Source organism: Triticum aestivum, chromosome 4B (genome assembly GCF_018294505.1).
Source record: "Triticum aestivum cultivar Chinese Spring chromosome 4B, IWGSC CS RefSeq v2.1, whole genome shotgun sequence".
Lineage (NCBI taxonomy): Eukaryota > Viridiplantae > Streptophyta > Magnoliopsida > Poales > Poaceae > Triticum > Triticum aestivum.
The window spans coordinates 98355555-98368989 of NC_057804.1; the positions used below are offsets into that span (position 1 = coordinate 98355555).

General features: G+C 44.9%; 2 protein-coding genes across 6 annotated transcripts; one reads left to right on the top strand and one right to left on the bottom strand.

Annotated features, from left to right (window-relative positions):
* The first annotated feature begins 903 nt into the window (after positions 1-903).
* Positions 904-3855, top strand: LOC123091258 (cysteine-rich receptor-like protein kinase 36). 3 transcript variants are annotated; one of them, XM_044512713.1, is made up of 7 exons: positions 904-1218; positions 1399-1591; positions 1675-1936; positions 2121-2343; positions 2438-2588; positions 2697-2888; positions 3633-3855. In XM_044512713.1, the coding sequence occupies exons 2-7, from the start codon at positions 1433-1435 to the stop codon at positions 3657-3659; spliced, it is 1014 nt and encodes a 337-aa protein (XP_044368648.1). In that variant the 5' UTR covers positions 904-1218; positions 1399-1432; the 3' UTR covers positions 3660-3855. The 3 variants fall into 3 exon arrangements, with proteins under 3 accessions (XP_044368648.1, XP_044368647.1, XP_044368649.1); XM_044512712.1 differs by having other exon boundaries at positions 975-1218; positions 1431-1591; XM_044512714.1 differs by having other exon boundaries at positions 1077-1218; positions 1402-1591.
* Positions 3856-8534: 4679 nt separating this feature from the next.
* On the bottom strand, positions 8535-10862 carry LOC123091259 (cysteine-rich receptor-like protein kinase 6). Of its 3 annotated transcripts, none has more exons than XM_044512715.1 (7): positions 10606-10862; positions 10295-10440; positions 9959-10220; positions 9465-9687; positions 9214-9361; positions 8907-9108; positions 8535-8829 (listed from the first exon to the last, which is right to left on the bottom strand). In XM_044512715.1, exons 2-6 carry the CDS (start codon positions 10436-10438, stop codon positions 8920-8922), a joined length of 966 nt encoding a protein of 321 aa, XP_044368650.1. In that variant the 5' UTR covers positions 10439-10440; positions 10606-10862; the 3' UTR covers positions 8535-8829; positions 8907-8919. The 3 variants fall into 3 exon arrangements, with proteins under 3 accessions (XP_044368650.1, XP_044368651.1, XP_044368652.1); XM_044512716.1 differs by having other exon boundaries at positions 8535-8835; XM_044512717.1 differs by having other exon boundaries at positions 10295-10468; positions 10606-10846.
* Between the last annotated feature and the right edge of the window lie 2573 nt (positions 10863-13435).

A 13435-nucleotide genomic window follows, 5' to 3' on the forward strand; every position in this document is an offset into this window, starting at 1 on the left:
CCACACGTGTGGGCGTTAACATTTCCGTTTTGTTTTGCATCATGGAGAGAAGCAAAAAAGAAATATACAGCTCATTTACCTTTTAATAAAGGATGTTGGTTGGAGATGTTGACGGGGGACGATGGATCGACGATGGACCAAGTCGATAAGAGGAGGCAGATCTGAGATCTTGTTCCTCTTCCACTGGGTCCTATGTCCCAAATAACAATCTGTGTGTATTCTTCTTTTTTTGGTTGTTCTGAGTGGGCTGGTCCGAGTCGAGGGCGGTACAAACATCAGTTTTTCTTCTTCTGGCGCGCCGACTTTGTTCTTTCGATGATTTTTTTCTCGTATTTGTTATGCTTCGGATGAGAGCTGGATTATTTATCCTCAGTCTCTTGAAGGTACTCATAGAGGTAGGGTGTGTATGTGTACGTTTATAGATATGAGTGTATGCATGTATATATGAGTGCTTGCGTCTGTGTTAGAGGGTGCTTGGATACGTTTTAGTCCCATGACTAAAAGTAGTGGGACTAAAACTTGCTAGCCTCACCCATGCATGGACCCAAATACTAAAGAGACTAAAATCAAGTTAATGAGCATTTATTATCCTCCAAACTCTCCAATCCAGAACTCGCATGTGTTAAAGAAGATGAGTTAAATGAGGAGAGAGGGGACTAATCCATATTTTAGTAGGGGTACTTCTGACTAAAAAAATTTAGTCTCAAGACTAGTTTTAGTCCCTCTTTAGTCAGGGGTGCTTGAAAATTTAGTCTCTTAAAGAGACTATTTTTAGTCAAACTAAAATAAGTTTTTTGGATCCAAGCACCCTCTTAGAAAAAAAAAAGCATTCGCCTCTTTCTCGTTTTTGCCAAAAGCAACGCGGTTCTACTACTGGAGACGCGCTAAGCATAGACCGTGTTTTGAACCCTACCTCGCAGTGTACACGGACACAACGCCGACGGTCGCAAGGCTAGCGTCCAGCGCGTCGTCATCAGATTCACACCCCAGACCACGGTGGAGGTCCTCACGCGCTACAGATCACCGTTTTCTTTTCAAAGAAAGAGGAAGACTCGAGGGAAAGTCAAGTCAAGTCAAGTCAATCCAGATCTCATTGGGTTCATTTATATGCACCTTCGCCTATCAACGAAACCATTCATCTCACAAGCCTCAGCCCCATTTCGCTGTTCCCTTCCCAGCATCTATAGCAGCATACCTCAAGTGTTGGATCTTCTCCAGGTCAGTGCTGTGCTTTGTAGGAGTATTAAGAACCTTGTTGTTTTTCAGATGATCGCAGCACGCACAACCATGCTTATAGCTCAGTTAAAACAAGATATTGTGGCTTTACACATGTTTTTCCTTTCTTAAAAAAAGGTTGATTTTATTTCCGTTGTTTCGATATAAATCCATGGCTTGCAGCAGCTCACATCCATCACCTGTCATACCATCAGAAATGGCCACTTACTCAGGAGGAGTCAATACCGAGGGGAACAATCAGACTGTTCTAAGCACATTACCCAAGGAACTGCCGTTAGACTTCTTGAGGACTATCACAGATCAGTTCTCAGACAAGCGCATTCTTGGTACAGGTGCATTTGGAACGGTTTATACGGTATGTTCACGCCTTGACAACCTTTTGCATTTTCGGAATTTGTTGACAAAAAATGGTGAAAAGGTATCTTTGAGGTTGAACAGGGAGTTATGCCAGATAGACAAAGGATTGCCGTGAAGAAGCTTGCGGAGAGTGCACCGGTTTCACGCGACAAAGCATTTACCAATGAGGTTCAAAATATCATGGCTCTCCACCATAAAAATGTGGTCAAGTTGGTCGGGTACTACCATGAAGGACAAAAGAAAGTTGTTCAAAACAATGGAAGATATATTGTTGCAGACGTTTATGAAAGTCTACTCTGCTACGAATATTTACCTATGGGAAGCCTTCAGAAGAACCTTTTTGGTATGTGATGATAAATCTCTATTTTAGTTTCGTCTACTCCCTGAGTACAAAAAATGTCTTATATTTTGATACGGATGGAGTAATATTTAGTTATTTACAAAGTTTGGAGCGCAAATTACCTTCTCATATTCTATTCCTTGAACTACTATCTTAGCTACTGAAATAACTCGGTCTTTAACTTCAGACGAACCCGTTAACATGGCTTGGGACGTGCGCTTCAAAATAATTAAGGGGATCTGCAATGGTTTACTCTTTCTTCATAGGATTCCTATTATCTATATGGATTTGAAGCCTGAAAATATACTGTTGGACAATAACATGATACCAAAAATCGCGGATTTTGGACTTTCCAAGCTCTTTGGCCAAGAACAAACACGGGCAAACACACAGAATGTTGTGGGATCATAGTAAGCTGACTAGAACTGTTCTAATATTTTGTTGTAAATTGCATTTTCACTTACTAGCAATGCGTATTAAATTATCACTGCTAATTATATGCAGCGGATACATAGCCCCAGAATACCTATACAGAGGTGAAATCTCCGCTCAGTCAGATATATATAGTTTAGGCCTATTAATCATCGAGACTACCACCGGCGAGAAGAATAACCCCAAACAGAACGAACCGTCAGCAAGGGAGTTTATTGAAAGAGTAAGAAAGAATACTACATGCTGATTTAATTGTTGAAATCAAGAAGCTTATGTTAGACTTTAACTTTATGTTGTCACCTAGGATAACAGTTCAAAATTCTTTACGTAGGTACGTCAAAATTGGACAGAAGGACACATAGCGTCCAGATACTCAAAGTTAAATGCAAATGGCCTCCAGGAAGTAAAAGTATCCATTGAAATTGGTCTAGATTGTGTGCGCATTGATCGGAAGAGCAGACCCTCAATCGAAAGCATTGTTCAGAGGCTCGATGGACGCTGTGCAAGCGAAAGGGCAAACCAGGTATGAAAATTACATATGGACTGGATCAGAGGCTCTGTATTGAGATCACTTTGTTTCATGCAAGTGAAGAGGAGGAATTTCTAATATCTTTCAGTAGTGTACTGTGGCCGCTTCTGAGAAACCTACCGCTTAAATTGTTCGCTTGCTGCCTATACACTAATGTTTCAAGTGGCAAAATTCCACAAAAGTCCATCTGTATATTTTGAAACCTGTGTAGTTATGATGTGCCCTCCAAAATCCATATTGATTGATCAAATTAGACAATGGATGGGATCGAGGTGGATATTAATAATCCACTTGTCTAACTAGCCTGCCAATTTTATTCAATTTTTGCGGCTAGTTTCTCACAACAGATAGTAAAATACATTCACCACAACACAAACAACCGGACAGTTTAAGTCTTAATATGTTGCGTACTATTTTTGTGAAGTTACCTGATTGCATGCAAACTATTTGCCTGGCATGGCCAGTTAAGTTGCATAAGGCTTTCAAAAGAATTGTTTTTTCTCTCATTTGCAGCCCTAAAATGCTTGGACTAAGATACTGTGACCCCATCCTTTTCTAGAATGAGGGAACATAATCGCATTTGCATACTTGGTTTCCTTTGCTTTTTGTCGACTATCCATTGTTTACTTATAGTTTAGATTTTCATTGTTATTATGTGTTTACCCTATTTACATAATTGCATTTATCTTATGCTGCATTTAAGTTGGTGTTGCTAACATATACTCTACAAAATTTCAGTTCTCCACTACTTCCATGCGAGCATAAACTGGGATCTTCTATTGAAGAAACAAGGGCAACATGGAAGAAAGAGCTTGCTCTGTTATTACTAGAATGAATTTATTTCGGAAATAATGTTGCGTGTCATTGTGGAACTTGTTAAATTTATTATGGTAACTGCTATTCCAGTATCTCTTGTATCAAAGATTTTATACTTCAAATGCAGTGTTGTTGCTTCTGTTCAGTGCGGTTTGACATTTCTTGATGCAATGTTATTGTCTCTGTTCATTGTACCACCGATCCGTCATCATTGATCCATCGGTGGCCACTGGTCAGAGATGAAGCTCATCACAGGCGGGCTCTGAAAGTGGCGTCAATATGAGTCTCTAAGAGCTAACCTAGGCAGTTTAACACCGACAAGGCTAGCTTTGACCGGTCAGTGATAAGGGCACCGTCCACCTCAAATTGATGATATGGCATCACGGACCGGCTGTTATAGGTGTCTAGTCAGTGATATTGCGTCATCACTGACCACCCTATTTAGTACCCGGTCATTCAGTGGCGGAGCTTGGGCCAAAATTCTGGAGGGGCAATGGGCTTAGGGGGAGCTAAATTATGAGGCTTGGCCTTATTTTCCTGTACTTATGGCCTAAATACCTAGGAATAGTGACAGATTTCTTCATGGGCTGGGGGGGCGGTGGCCCAGGTTGCACTCCATGAAGCTCCGCCACTGCGGTCATTGGTGTATGTTCTAAATTTATGAGCAACATCTTCCCGTGAGGTGTGACGGTGCAGAAAACCATCCTTTCCCTGCACCTCATGGGGCGGAGCGCGCATAGAGGATCAAATTGGGGTACACGCGAGACAAGGGTTTACCCAGGTTCAGGCCCTCATTGTGAGGTAATACCCTACATCCTGTGTGTATTGTATTGATGTGGCCTCGTATGAGGTGTGCATGTTTTGGATATGTTCGATGCCTCCTTGGGAGGCCCCTACCTCCCCTTATATAGGTGGATGAGGGGTAGGGTTACATGGCTTGTTGCCCAAGTTTTCTATGAATCATGTCTTACTATACAAGTAATGATATATCCTTCTAGAGGAGGCCCACCGTTAGAGGCGAGCAGCCCAAACAATAACCAGGCTCCGAGGCCGGCCTGGTGGCCTTATTTCCCGGAAGTCGGGTACCCCGGTGTATTGCAACGTAAGTAGACCCTGAGCACATGTGGAGTGGGAGTCTTTTGTCTTTGGAAATGAGAACCCAGGCGGGCTCCTGCTGTTTTGGCGACTGTCATGGTCTGTCTGCATGATTCCGACCTTGAAGTACTTAGGTACTAGGTGTACGGCCTCCTAGGTACCCTTAGCGTACTGATCCATCGGTAGCTTGGCTGCATTAAGGTTAATGCCGAACCGAATGTGCCGTCTTAGACTGCTCGGCGAGGTCTTGAGGGAGTCCTTTGAATGAACAATGATCTTATGCCGACCCCCCTGAAGATGTCGGAGGTGACATAGTTCGTCGGGCTTGTTGCTCCTAGGAGGAAGTCGAGGACAACCGTGCTTGGTGAGTTGGGTGTCTGACCTCTCCTCTTCTTTGTCATTGTAGACATTCGGCTTCAAAAATCCTCGGCTTGGCGGGCGTGCGACCTCCTTGAAGAGGTCGGAGATGACATCGTCTATCTCACATCGCCGACGACGTGCAGGTGACGGGCTCCAATGAGGAAGAGTAGAGGATGGGAGATGGCGACGCCTCGAGTCCCGTAAGATGGTATGTGTCACATGTCCTACTCTACCTCGCCGACGACCGTATCAATACCCCGAGGGACGCAGCCAGCCGTTCGTACATGGACTCGGCGGAGCCGGACGAGCTCCGCTTAAGATTAGGTTTCGCGTGCATGTAATTGTATGGATTTGAGAATTAGTAATGAGGTATCTGGTTGTGGAAATGAAATTTGAGCCTGACGGGTCATTGTCCGCGAACGCGCTCGGACGTGCCCACAGGTGTTTGAAGGTCAGATTTGGTGTATCCGCTGTAGATCCTCCTACGTACAGTACGTGTTAATCCTGGATTACGTTTATTTGGGTGGAGGGGAGCTGGCCGCGGCTGAGGGCCACATCGTCTCCGGTAGATGTTGAAGGTGAAGACCAAAGCTGATAGGTGTGTCTTTTACTCGTTTGGAAGCAAGACAATGGCGGCCATTGATTCCGTACTAAATCGAATCCACGGAACTGAAAATGCTCACAGAAATGCGCAAATACTAATAACTAGAAAAACATGAAGTAGTGCATTCGGGAATTCCTATTCGATAATACTCTGAAGAAGAATTGGTTCATCAAAAGTAGATCTTGTCGGGCTCCTGAGCCTTACAGGTGACCTCAGCGAACAAGACGACCTCGGGGCCCGGCGGCGCCAGCGGCAGAGCGAGCGGACAGCTGAAGCCCAGCTTGCGCTTGTTGCCGAGGCCGTCGAGCCCCACGTAGGTGACCTCCCCGTAGAGGCGCACCTCGACACTGAACACGCCCGTCGCGTTCTGCTTCTTGAAGTCCTCCTCCGCCGCCGCGTCCAGCACGTACGCCGGGACGTCCCCGACGGCGCGGACGACGTGCACCTTGGTCTTGAGCATCTTGTGCTTGTGCCCCTCGCCGGCGACGGTGGCGTTGTACAGGCGCCGGTCGTGGAAGACGAAGGTGGCCACGAGAGGCTTGGTGTGCTTGATGACCGCCCCGCTGGGATTGCGGATGGCGAGAGCCACCGAGATGTTGAAGGCGAAGACGGGCGTAGGCGCCGCCGCGCCGGTCGTTTTGTTGGCGAAGGCGAAGCTGTTGAGACGGGCGTCATAGACCTTGGCCTTGACTTGGGGGACGACGCCGAAGCGCAAGACGACGACGGTGATAGCCGCGAGGACAGCGGCCACGGCGAGGCCGATGCCCAAGCCGGCGAACCACCGCCTGCAGTTTCGTGGTGGTCCATACGGGCAGCAGCAACACTTGCAAGACTCCGCCATTTGTGACACCGTGAGTCTGACAGGTTGGATGATTATGTCGCCAGACTGGGCCACTTGGGTGTAGGGTGAATCTGGCCGCCGGAGTATATTGTGCGCATCGGTGGATAATTCCTCTTGATAGGAAAAACAACTGAAACTGACGATTTCTGTATGCACACACAGCCTAAATATTCAGTTATTACTACGATGTTTAGACGACATCTTAAACATCTGAAACAACTTATGAGAGCAAACAAGGAAATTATGTTACAGTATATGATTATATGAAGTCCGTTGTCGCCTAATCGCCTGCAACAACAAAATGTGCGGGACATGTGCTACCCAGAGCAGTGGGTAGTAATGCTAAAAGTCAATTGAGCAAAATGCCAAGCAACTCGGGCAAGTAGGCATTTGGAAAGAAGATTGTTGAATATTGCAGACTACGGTTGGTATGATCTTAGCTGCCATTGTCTTTGGGTTACCGTATAGCAAGATGTTTGGTTTAATCCCCAAATAGTTTAAGTTGGTTATAAACTAGACTAACTTGACCCCGTTGAATGAGCCCGTCAATTTGTCAAACAAGCATGGCACGGAGCAGGTATGCAAATGCCAAGAAGGGATCTACAACATGTAACAATAAGGACATTTCAATGCTTTTTTTGGTTTGTTTGTTGGTGAAAGTAGTCATGTCATCAACCAACAATTCATCTTGCAACTATTCCAATAGAGTGTATGCATTGCACCCAACGGGAGGTGAGAGCATTAATAAGGTTGCCCTCTCATTCACCCGCAAAAAAAACGTTGCTCTCTTTTTTATTTTGAAGGGAAAAGCCTCCTGGTACTTTAGTGCGAAAACTATAGAGTTACATCATTCAGTACTACCTCTCTCTCGGTTTACAGGGCGTGCGCGTACCCCTAGGTCGTCAATTTGACCAACCTAGTACAAGTCATATATTACAAAAAATATACCAACATAAACTTTGGAGTTCCTACTTTCAAAATATATAATTTTTGTGTTATATAGTTTATATTAGGGTGATAAAATTGGCTACCTAGGTATACGCGCAAGACTTGTAAACCAAAACGGAGGTAGTACATTGGTAATAAAAAACTCTCCTCCCTTTCTCTCTTCATTAATTTCATTTCACCTAATGTGCACACAACTCTCCTCCCTTTCTCTCTTCATTAATTTCATGCCACGTCATCAAAAAATCATGTGTCGCTAAGTGTTGTTCTACGGTGCATCCCGTGCATAATTCTGGCACTTTGTTATGGTGGTTTCATTTGGAAGGACTTCTTTTAAGATCAATGAAGAGTCAACTACTCTTGCTCTGGAATCGGCAATTGGCGTCAAGACATCATCCTTGCAAGTATCATCCATTGGTGAACGTGTTTTCCCTTTTCTGGTTTCTTGCAAGAATGTTGGATTGTTCATTCTTCATCAGATGAATTTCATTTGTCATGCATCTGGCGATGGTGGATGTGGTGAATCGCCCCCCCATGGACCAGTTTGTAATTTTCTTTCTTTCTGAGGTGTGTTGTACCACTGTTCTTTGCAATCTAGTCTTGTGGTTCTCCTAACCAAAATTTTTTTGCTACTTTCATGTTTGGGGCAATGAGGGACCAAATTGGGTCCCAGAATTTGATGATTCGCAGGGGCAATCTGAGTTTGAATGGTTCTTCTACTGATTTACTGCCAGGAAGATATTTGTGAATGGGTGGCAATAGGCCATCCACTTCGTCCCCACCTCATATTCGATAATCATGCTCATGGCATGATGGATTTGGAAGCGGTACAACGCGGTCATCTTCGACGGTGCACAGCCCACCTACTCAACACATTCAGGGTTGAGGACTGGTCGTGGGCAAAGGCGGGAACATTGGATCTTGCGGCGCTATTTCTGGCAGGTGTCTAGCTCGTAGGGGGTGGCATTGCAAAAACGGGTTTGGCCCTTCTCGGGCTAGACTTTATTTTTCTATCAACACATCAAGACACAAAGTTTTTGCTTTCCCTTGCTACATTCCATCACATAAATTTGTCTGAACTAAACCCAAAGAGATATGTGGAGTACGTAGCAGTTACAAGGAGAAATACAATTTAATAGGCTTCACAGTGACGTACATATCATAGCATACTGTTTTAAAATAATTCATTATAGCAGTAATAGAGAGCGTCCATTCCATCTTGCACATGTCTGCTGATCAAAACCCAAATTTCATGCTGGATGGAGATTGGAGACCTGAAACTTCATACAGTAGGTTATCAGCAGCTGAAATGCAGAATAAGTCGGTTTATAACAGAGTGAAAATTGCATACCTGGCATGACATTTTAGTTTCTGATGGATGCACATCGTCCGTTTAGCTTGTCGAGAATTGTTTCTATGGATGGTCTCTTCAGCCGATCAATCTCAACACATTCCAGTCCTATTTCGATGCATTTTTTTACTTGTTGGAGGCCATCCGCATCTAACAATGGGTACTCGGATGCGATGCGCTGCTCTTTCCAATTTTCACGTACCTACGTATAGGATTGGAATCATGATCCTCAAGATAACACAAAAATCAATCGTAACATGAGCTTTTAAAGTTTAGTTTTCAAACCATGAAGCAAAATTTCTCTTACATTTTTTATGAACTGCACTGCCGACGGTTCTTTGCCTGGACAATTCTTCTCTCCCGTGGTAGTCTCCATGATTAGTAGGCCTAAACTGTATATGTCTGACTTCGTGGAGATTTCACCTTTGTATAGATATTCCGGAGCTATGTATCCACTGCATATCATTAAGATTTTTATAAGTATTATCGGAGAGATTAGAATGCAGTTTACTTTAAGACAAAGGAACAAAACATTATCGCAGTTTGTGGTCGACTTACTATGACCCAACAACATTCTGTGTGTTCATCCGTGTTTGTTCTTGACCAAAGAGTCTGGAGAGACCGAAATCGGCGATTTTCGGCACCATGTTATCATCCAACAGTATGTTTTCCGGCTTGAGATCCATATGGACAATAGGAATGCTGTGTACAAAGTGCAAACCATTGCAAATCCCCTTAATTATGTTGAAGCGTATGTTCCAGTCCATTTTTGTATGTACTTCTGAGGAAGTGAAACACTGAATTATTGAATTACTCAAATATAAAGAATTACAATAACGTGAACATTTATTTATTAGAATGCCGACAGCAAAAATATGTTCACAAAAGACAACCTTTCAGTACAATAGCAAGTTCTTTCGATAGTTGCAGTTTTTCCCCATTATTGAGCATTGAAAATATAACGGAATATATGGATGCCAAACTTCAATTCATAATGTAAACATATTTGAACATTATCATGAATGCAATTTGAGTCGGGTAGTATTATATACCAAAAAGATGTTTCTGAAGGCTTCCCAGTGGTAAGTACTCATGGCAAAGTAAACTCTCAACAATGTCAGCCACAATATATCTTCCGTTGTTCAGCACCACTTTCTTTTGACCTTCATGGCAGTAGCCGACCAACTTCAGTACATTTTCATGGTGGAGAGCCATAATATTCTGAACCTCGTTAGCAAATGCTTTGTCGCGCGCGATTGGCGAATTGTCCGCGAGTTTCTTCACGGTAATTATTTGGCCATCCGGCATATGTCCCTGTTCAACCTCAAAGATACTTTTTCAGCAACTCATGCCAAGGTGAAAATATGAAAGCAAAGGAATGACCGTACCATATAAACGGTTCCAAATGCGCCTGTACCGATTTTACGCGCCTCTGAGAACTGGTCGGTGATGGTTTTCAGAAAGTCTAACGGCAGATTCTTCGGTAATGTGCTCAGAACGCTCGGCTGACCTCCGCCAGCGCTAGTCGCCATTTCTGAAGGTTGAACAAGCTTTGAGGTGAGCTGCTTCAAGCTACGAATCTTCAGAAATTCTTATGCCCCATATAGAAGGACAGATCTAAGTGCACAAGACTAGGCATACACGGATCTCTTGGAAACGAAGCAGCATATATGATGCTTCTCGATTCGAAAGCACTAACCTGGAGAAGATCGAACACTTGGGGGTGATTCTCTCGAGCAGCTGTGAAGAGAGCAACGAAACGGGGATGAGGCTTGTCAGAAGAATCGCTTTCCTTGCTGGAGTAGTTGCTAGCTTCGGGTGGATTTATATGAACCAATCTAGTGAGATCTGGATGGAGCGCGTAGGTTGACTTGACTCAAAGCGGGCTAGCCTATGATGCTCACTCGCTGCTGTCTTTCTGGGAAAACAGTATGATGCGCCCACTAAGAATATAAAATCATGTCAGCATCGCTGCTTTAATTATCCTCACACTGTAGCTCTTTCCACACCGTGGAATTCGTCGACGGCGAGTCCGCGTGGCTCGCGAGGTGGGGCCACAAGTTAGCGTGTCTCTGTCAGTACGCAGTGTCAGGGGCAAGGCTTGTTGCGCTCTTTTTTTTCCTAAACCGAGGCAACAACTTTGCCTTTTCTATCAATTATTAAAGAAAATTTGGTCAGAAAATCCCTTTTGGAGGCAGAGCTCCATGGAGACCGGTTTTTGAAAAATTCAAAATCCATATTTTTACATGTCAAAAACTGAAAGAATAGATATATATGAAGGCATAATGCATAAGTGTGTAAATTTTCAGGATGAAATACGCTGAAACGAGGATTGTGCAAAAAAACACATATGATGATATTTAACCCATGATACTGTTCATCCTTTCAGGCCATGACTTTGTTTTTTTTACAGGTCGTATTTTAAGGTATTTCATCTTGAAATTTTACTCGTACAAACTTTTTAGATTTTTTTTGAAACTAAAAAGTTTGAATTTTGATTTTTTTTTAAAAAAACTGGAGGCTAGGAGCCAAAGCAGCCACACCAACAAAGCCTTTAGTCCCAGACAAATTGGGATAGGCAGGCTAGAGCTAAAACTCATAAGAATCTCCCAGCCAACTCATGGTTCTGACATATGGATAACAAACTTGCACACACCCATTTCCATGGCTAGTTCTCTCGTGATACTCCAGTTCTACAGGTCTCTCTTTACGGACTCCGCCCATGTGACCTCTCGACATTATCAGCATGACTTTAGTCGTCCGCTATATGCTAGAGCTTCTAGAGGCCTGCAGCTTTGGCGGGCGCTTAGCCGCCCCAGAGAGAGAGACGTCATCACCTCCATCATCACCCAGCTTCGCGTGATGGCTCTTCGGATGGCTCCTCCGCTTCCTCCACCACCTCCAGAGCCAGATTATATCCTCTCTACCTCACCGCCACCGCCATTTATGTGTTATGCGTGCCTCATTTCTGTGTTGGGCTTGTTGTGTTGTGCCCACAGCTGAACCTTGGGTAGTGTTTGTGTGTGTGCGTGTGTGTTGGACCCTGCCTGCGGTGGCGTTGTGTGTGTGTTGTTCGGCTGGTACCTTGTTGACTTTGTGCTCGGTGGTTTGCTTTATTTATAAAGCGGTGCGAAAGCCTTTTTCAGTAATATGTCCAAACCATCTCGGACGATGTTGTGCAACCTTCTCTTTCGGTCGGTGCTACACCAACTCTCCCTCGTATATCATCATTCCGAATGCCTCACTTAAATTTGCCAGTTAATTATGGAAGCGAAAACATTCAGGGCCAAGCCCACAGTCCAACAACGCAACAAACCCAAGAAAAGCACACCAACCCCACAAACACAAACAAACGGAAAACCCGCCAACTGAAACTAGCTGGCCTCCCATCACTGTTGAAGAAAAGAAGTCAAGACTGCTACGGGAGTAGTAGACCGGAACTCTCCTAAAGAGGTGGCAAAGAAAGCAGCATCCCAAACTATGTTCCAGGTTCCTTGCTTGCCACGCCAATGAACAACTTCGATTGTAACCTCGTCGCCTGCATGACACCAGGCCAAAGCCCTCAAAGTTGCAGAAACTCTCAGGGCCACCTCCCGACATGCACCACTCCATCGTGTCCTGGACGATCAACCAACACCACCTTCCGGGGCCGCTACACCCGACATACCGCCGCTCGCCTCCGAGCCGCAACGCCACACAATGCGGCCGCCCGTAGCCCAAGCTACACAGGGAAGCCGCGCGCAGACCATGGCCATCACACCAACTCATTTGCCCTCCCCCCACACACATAAAGTTGACCACCCACTCTGAGGTGCGTCAACGGAGCCGACAACTCTACTACACTGGCGGCACATGATTGTCACCCCAAGCCATCACCAATACGACGCTCCTGCCTCATAGAAGGCCGCCCGCAATGGTTCCCGAGGCCATCGGCTAGATGCACCAACAACAACTCGGGGCCGCATCCCCGACATCCCCGCCTCACGATGACATGAGGGGAATGCGCAAGTAGGTGTGTGCAAACTCTCCAAGACGACGCCTCCAAGTAGGAAATGAGGTAGCCGCCGTCATCGCCCACTCCGGCTGCCGGAGCTAGGGATTTCTCCTGGAGAACCCACCCCAAGAGGGATGGGGAAGAGCTTCACATCAACACCTTCAAGAAGAAAAATGACAACAATACGAACGGTCGGTCAAGACTTTCACCCGAAGCTCCTCCACATAGATTCCCGGAGCACACACCACGCAACACACCACCCCGCAACGCCAAACAACAACACATCACACTACAACGGCTGACCACAAACACTACAAAAAAGACACATCCGTGACATTTTGGGTCGAACAAAACTTTTTTCTGTCATACATATGACACTTCTATGATGATAATAGTGACAAAACCCGGTATCATCATAGATGTGGTGGGCTCCTACTTCTATGACAAAAAATCATGATAGGAAATGGGCTTTTCGTCCTGGGTGGGCCAGAGAAGCAGCTGCATGACATTCTTTGGGCCGTCCATGACGGAAAAA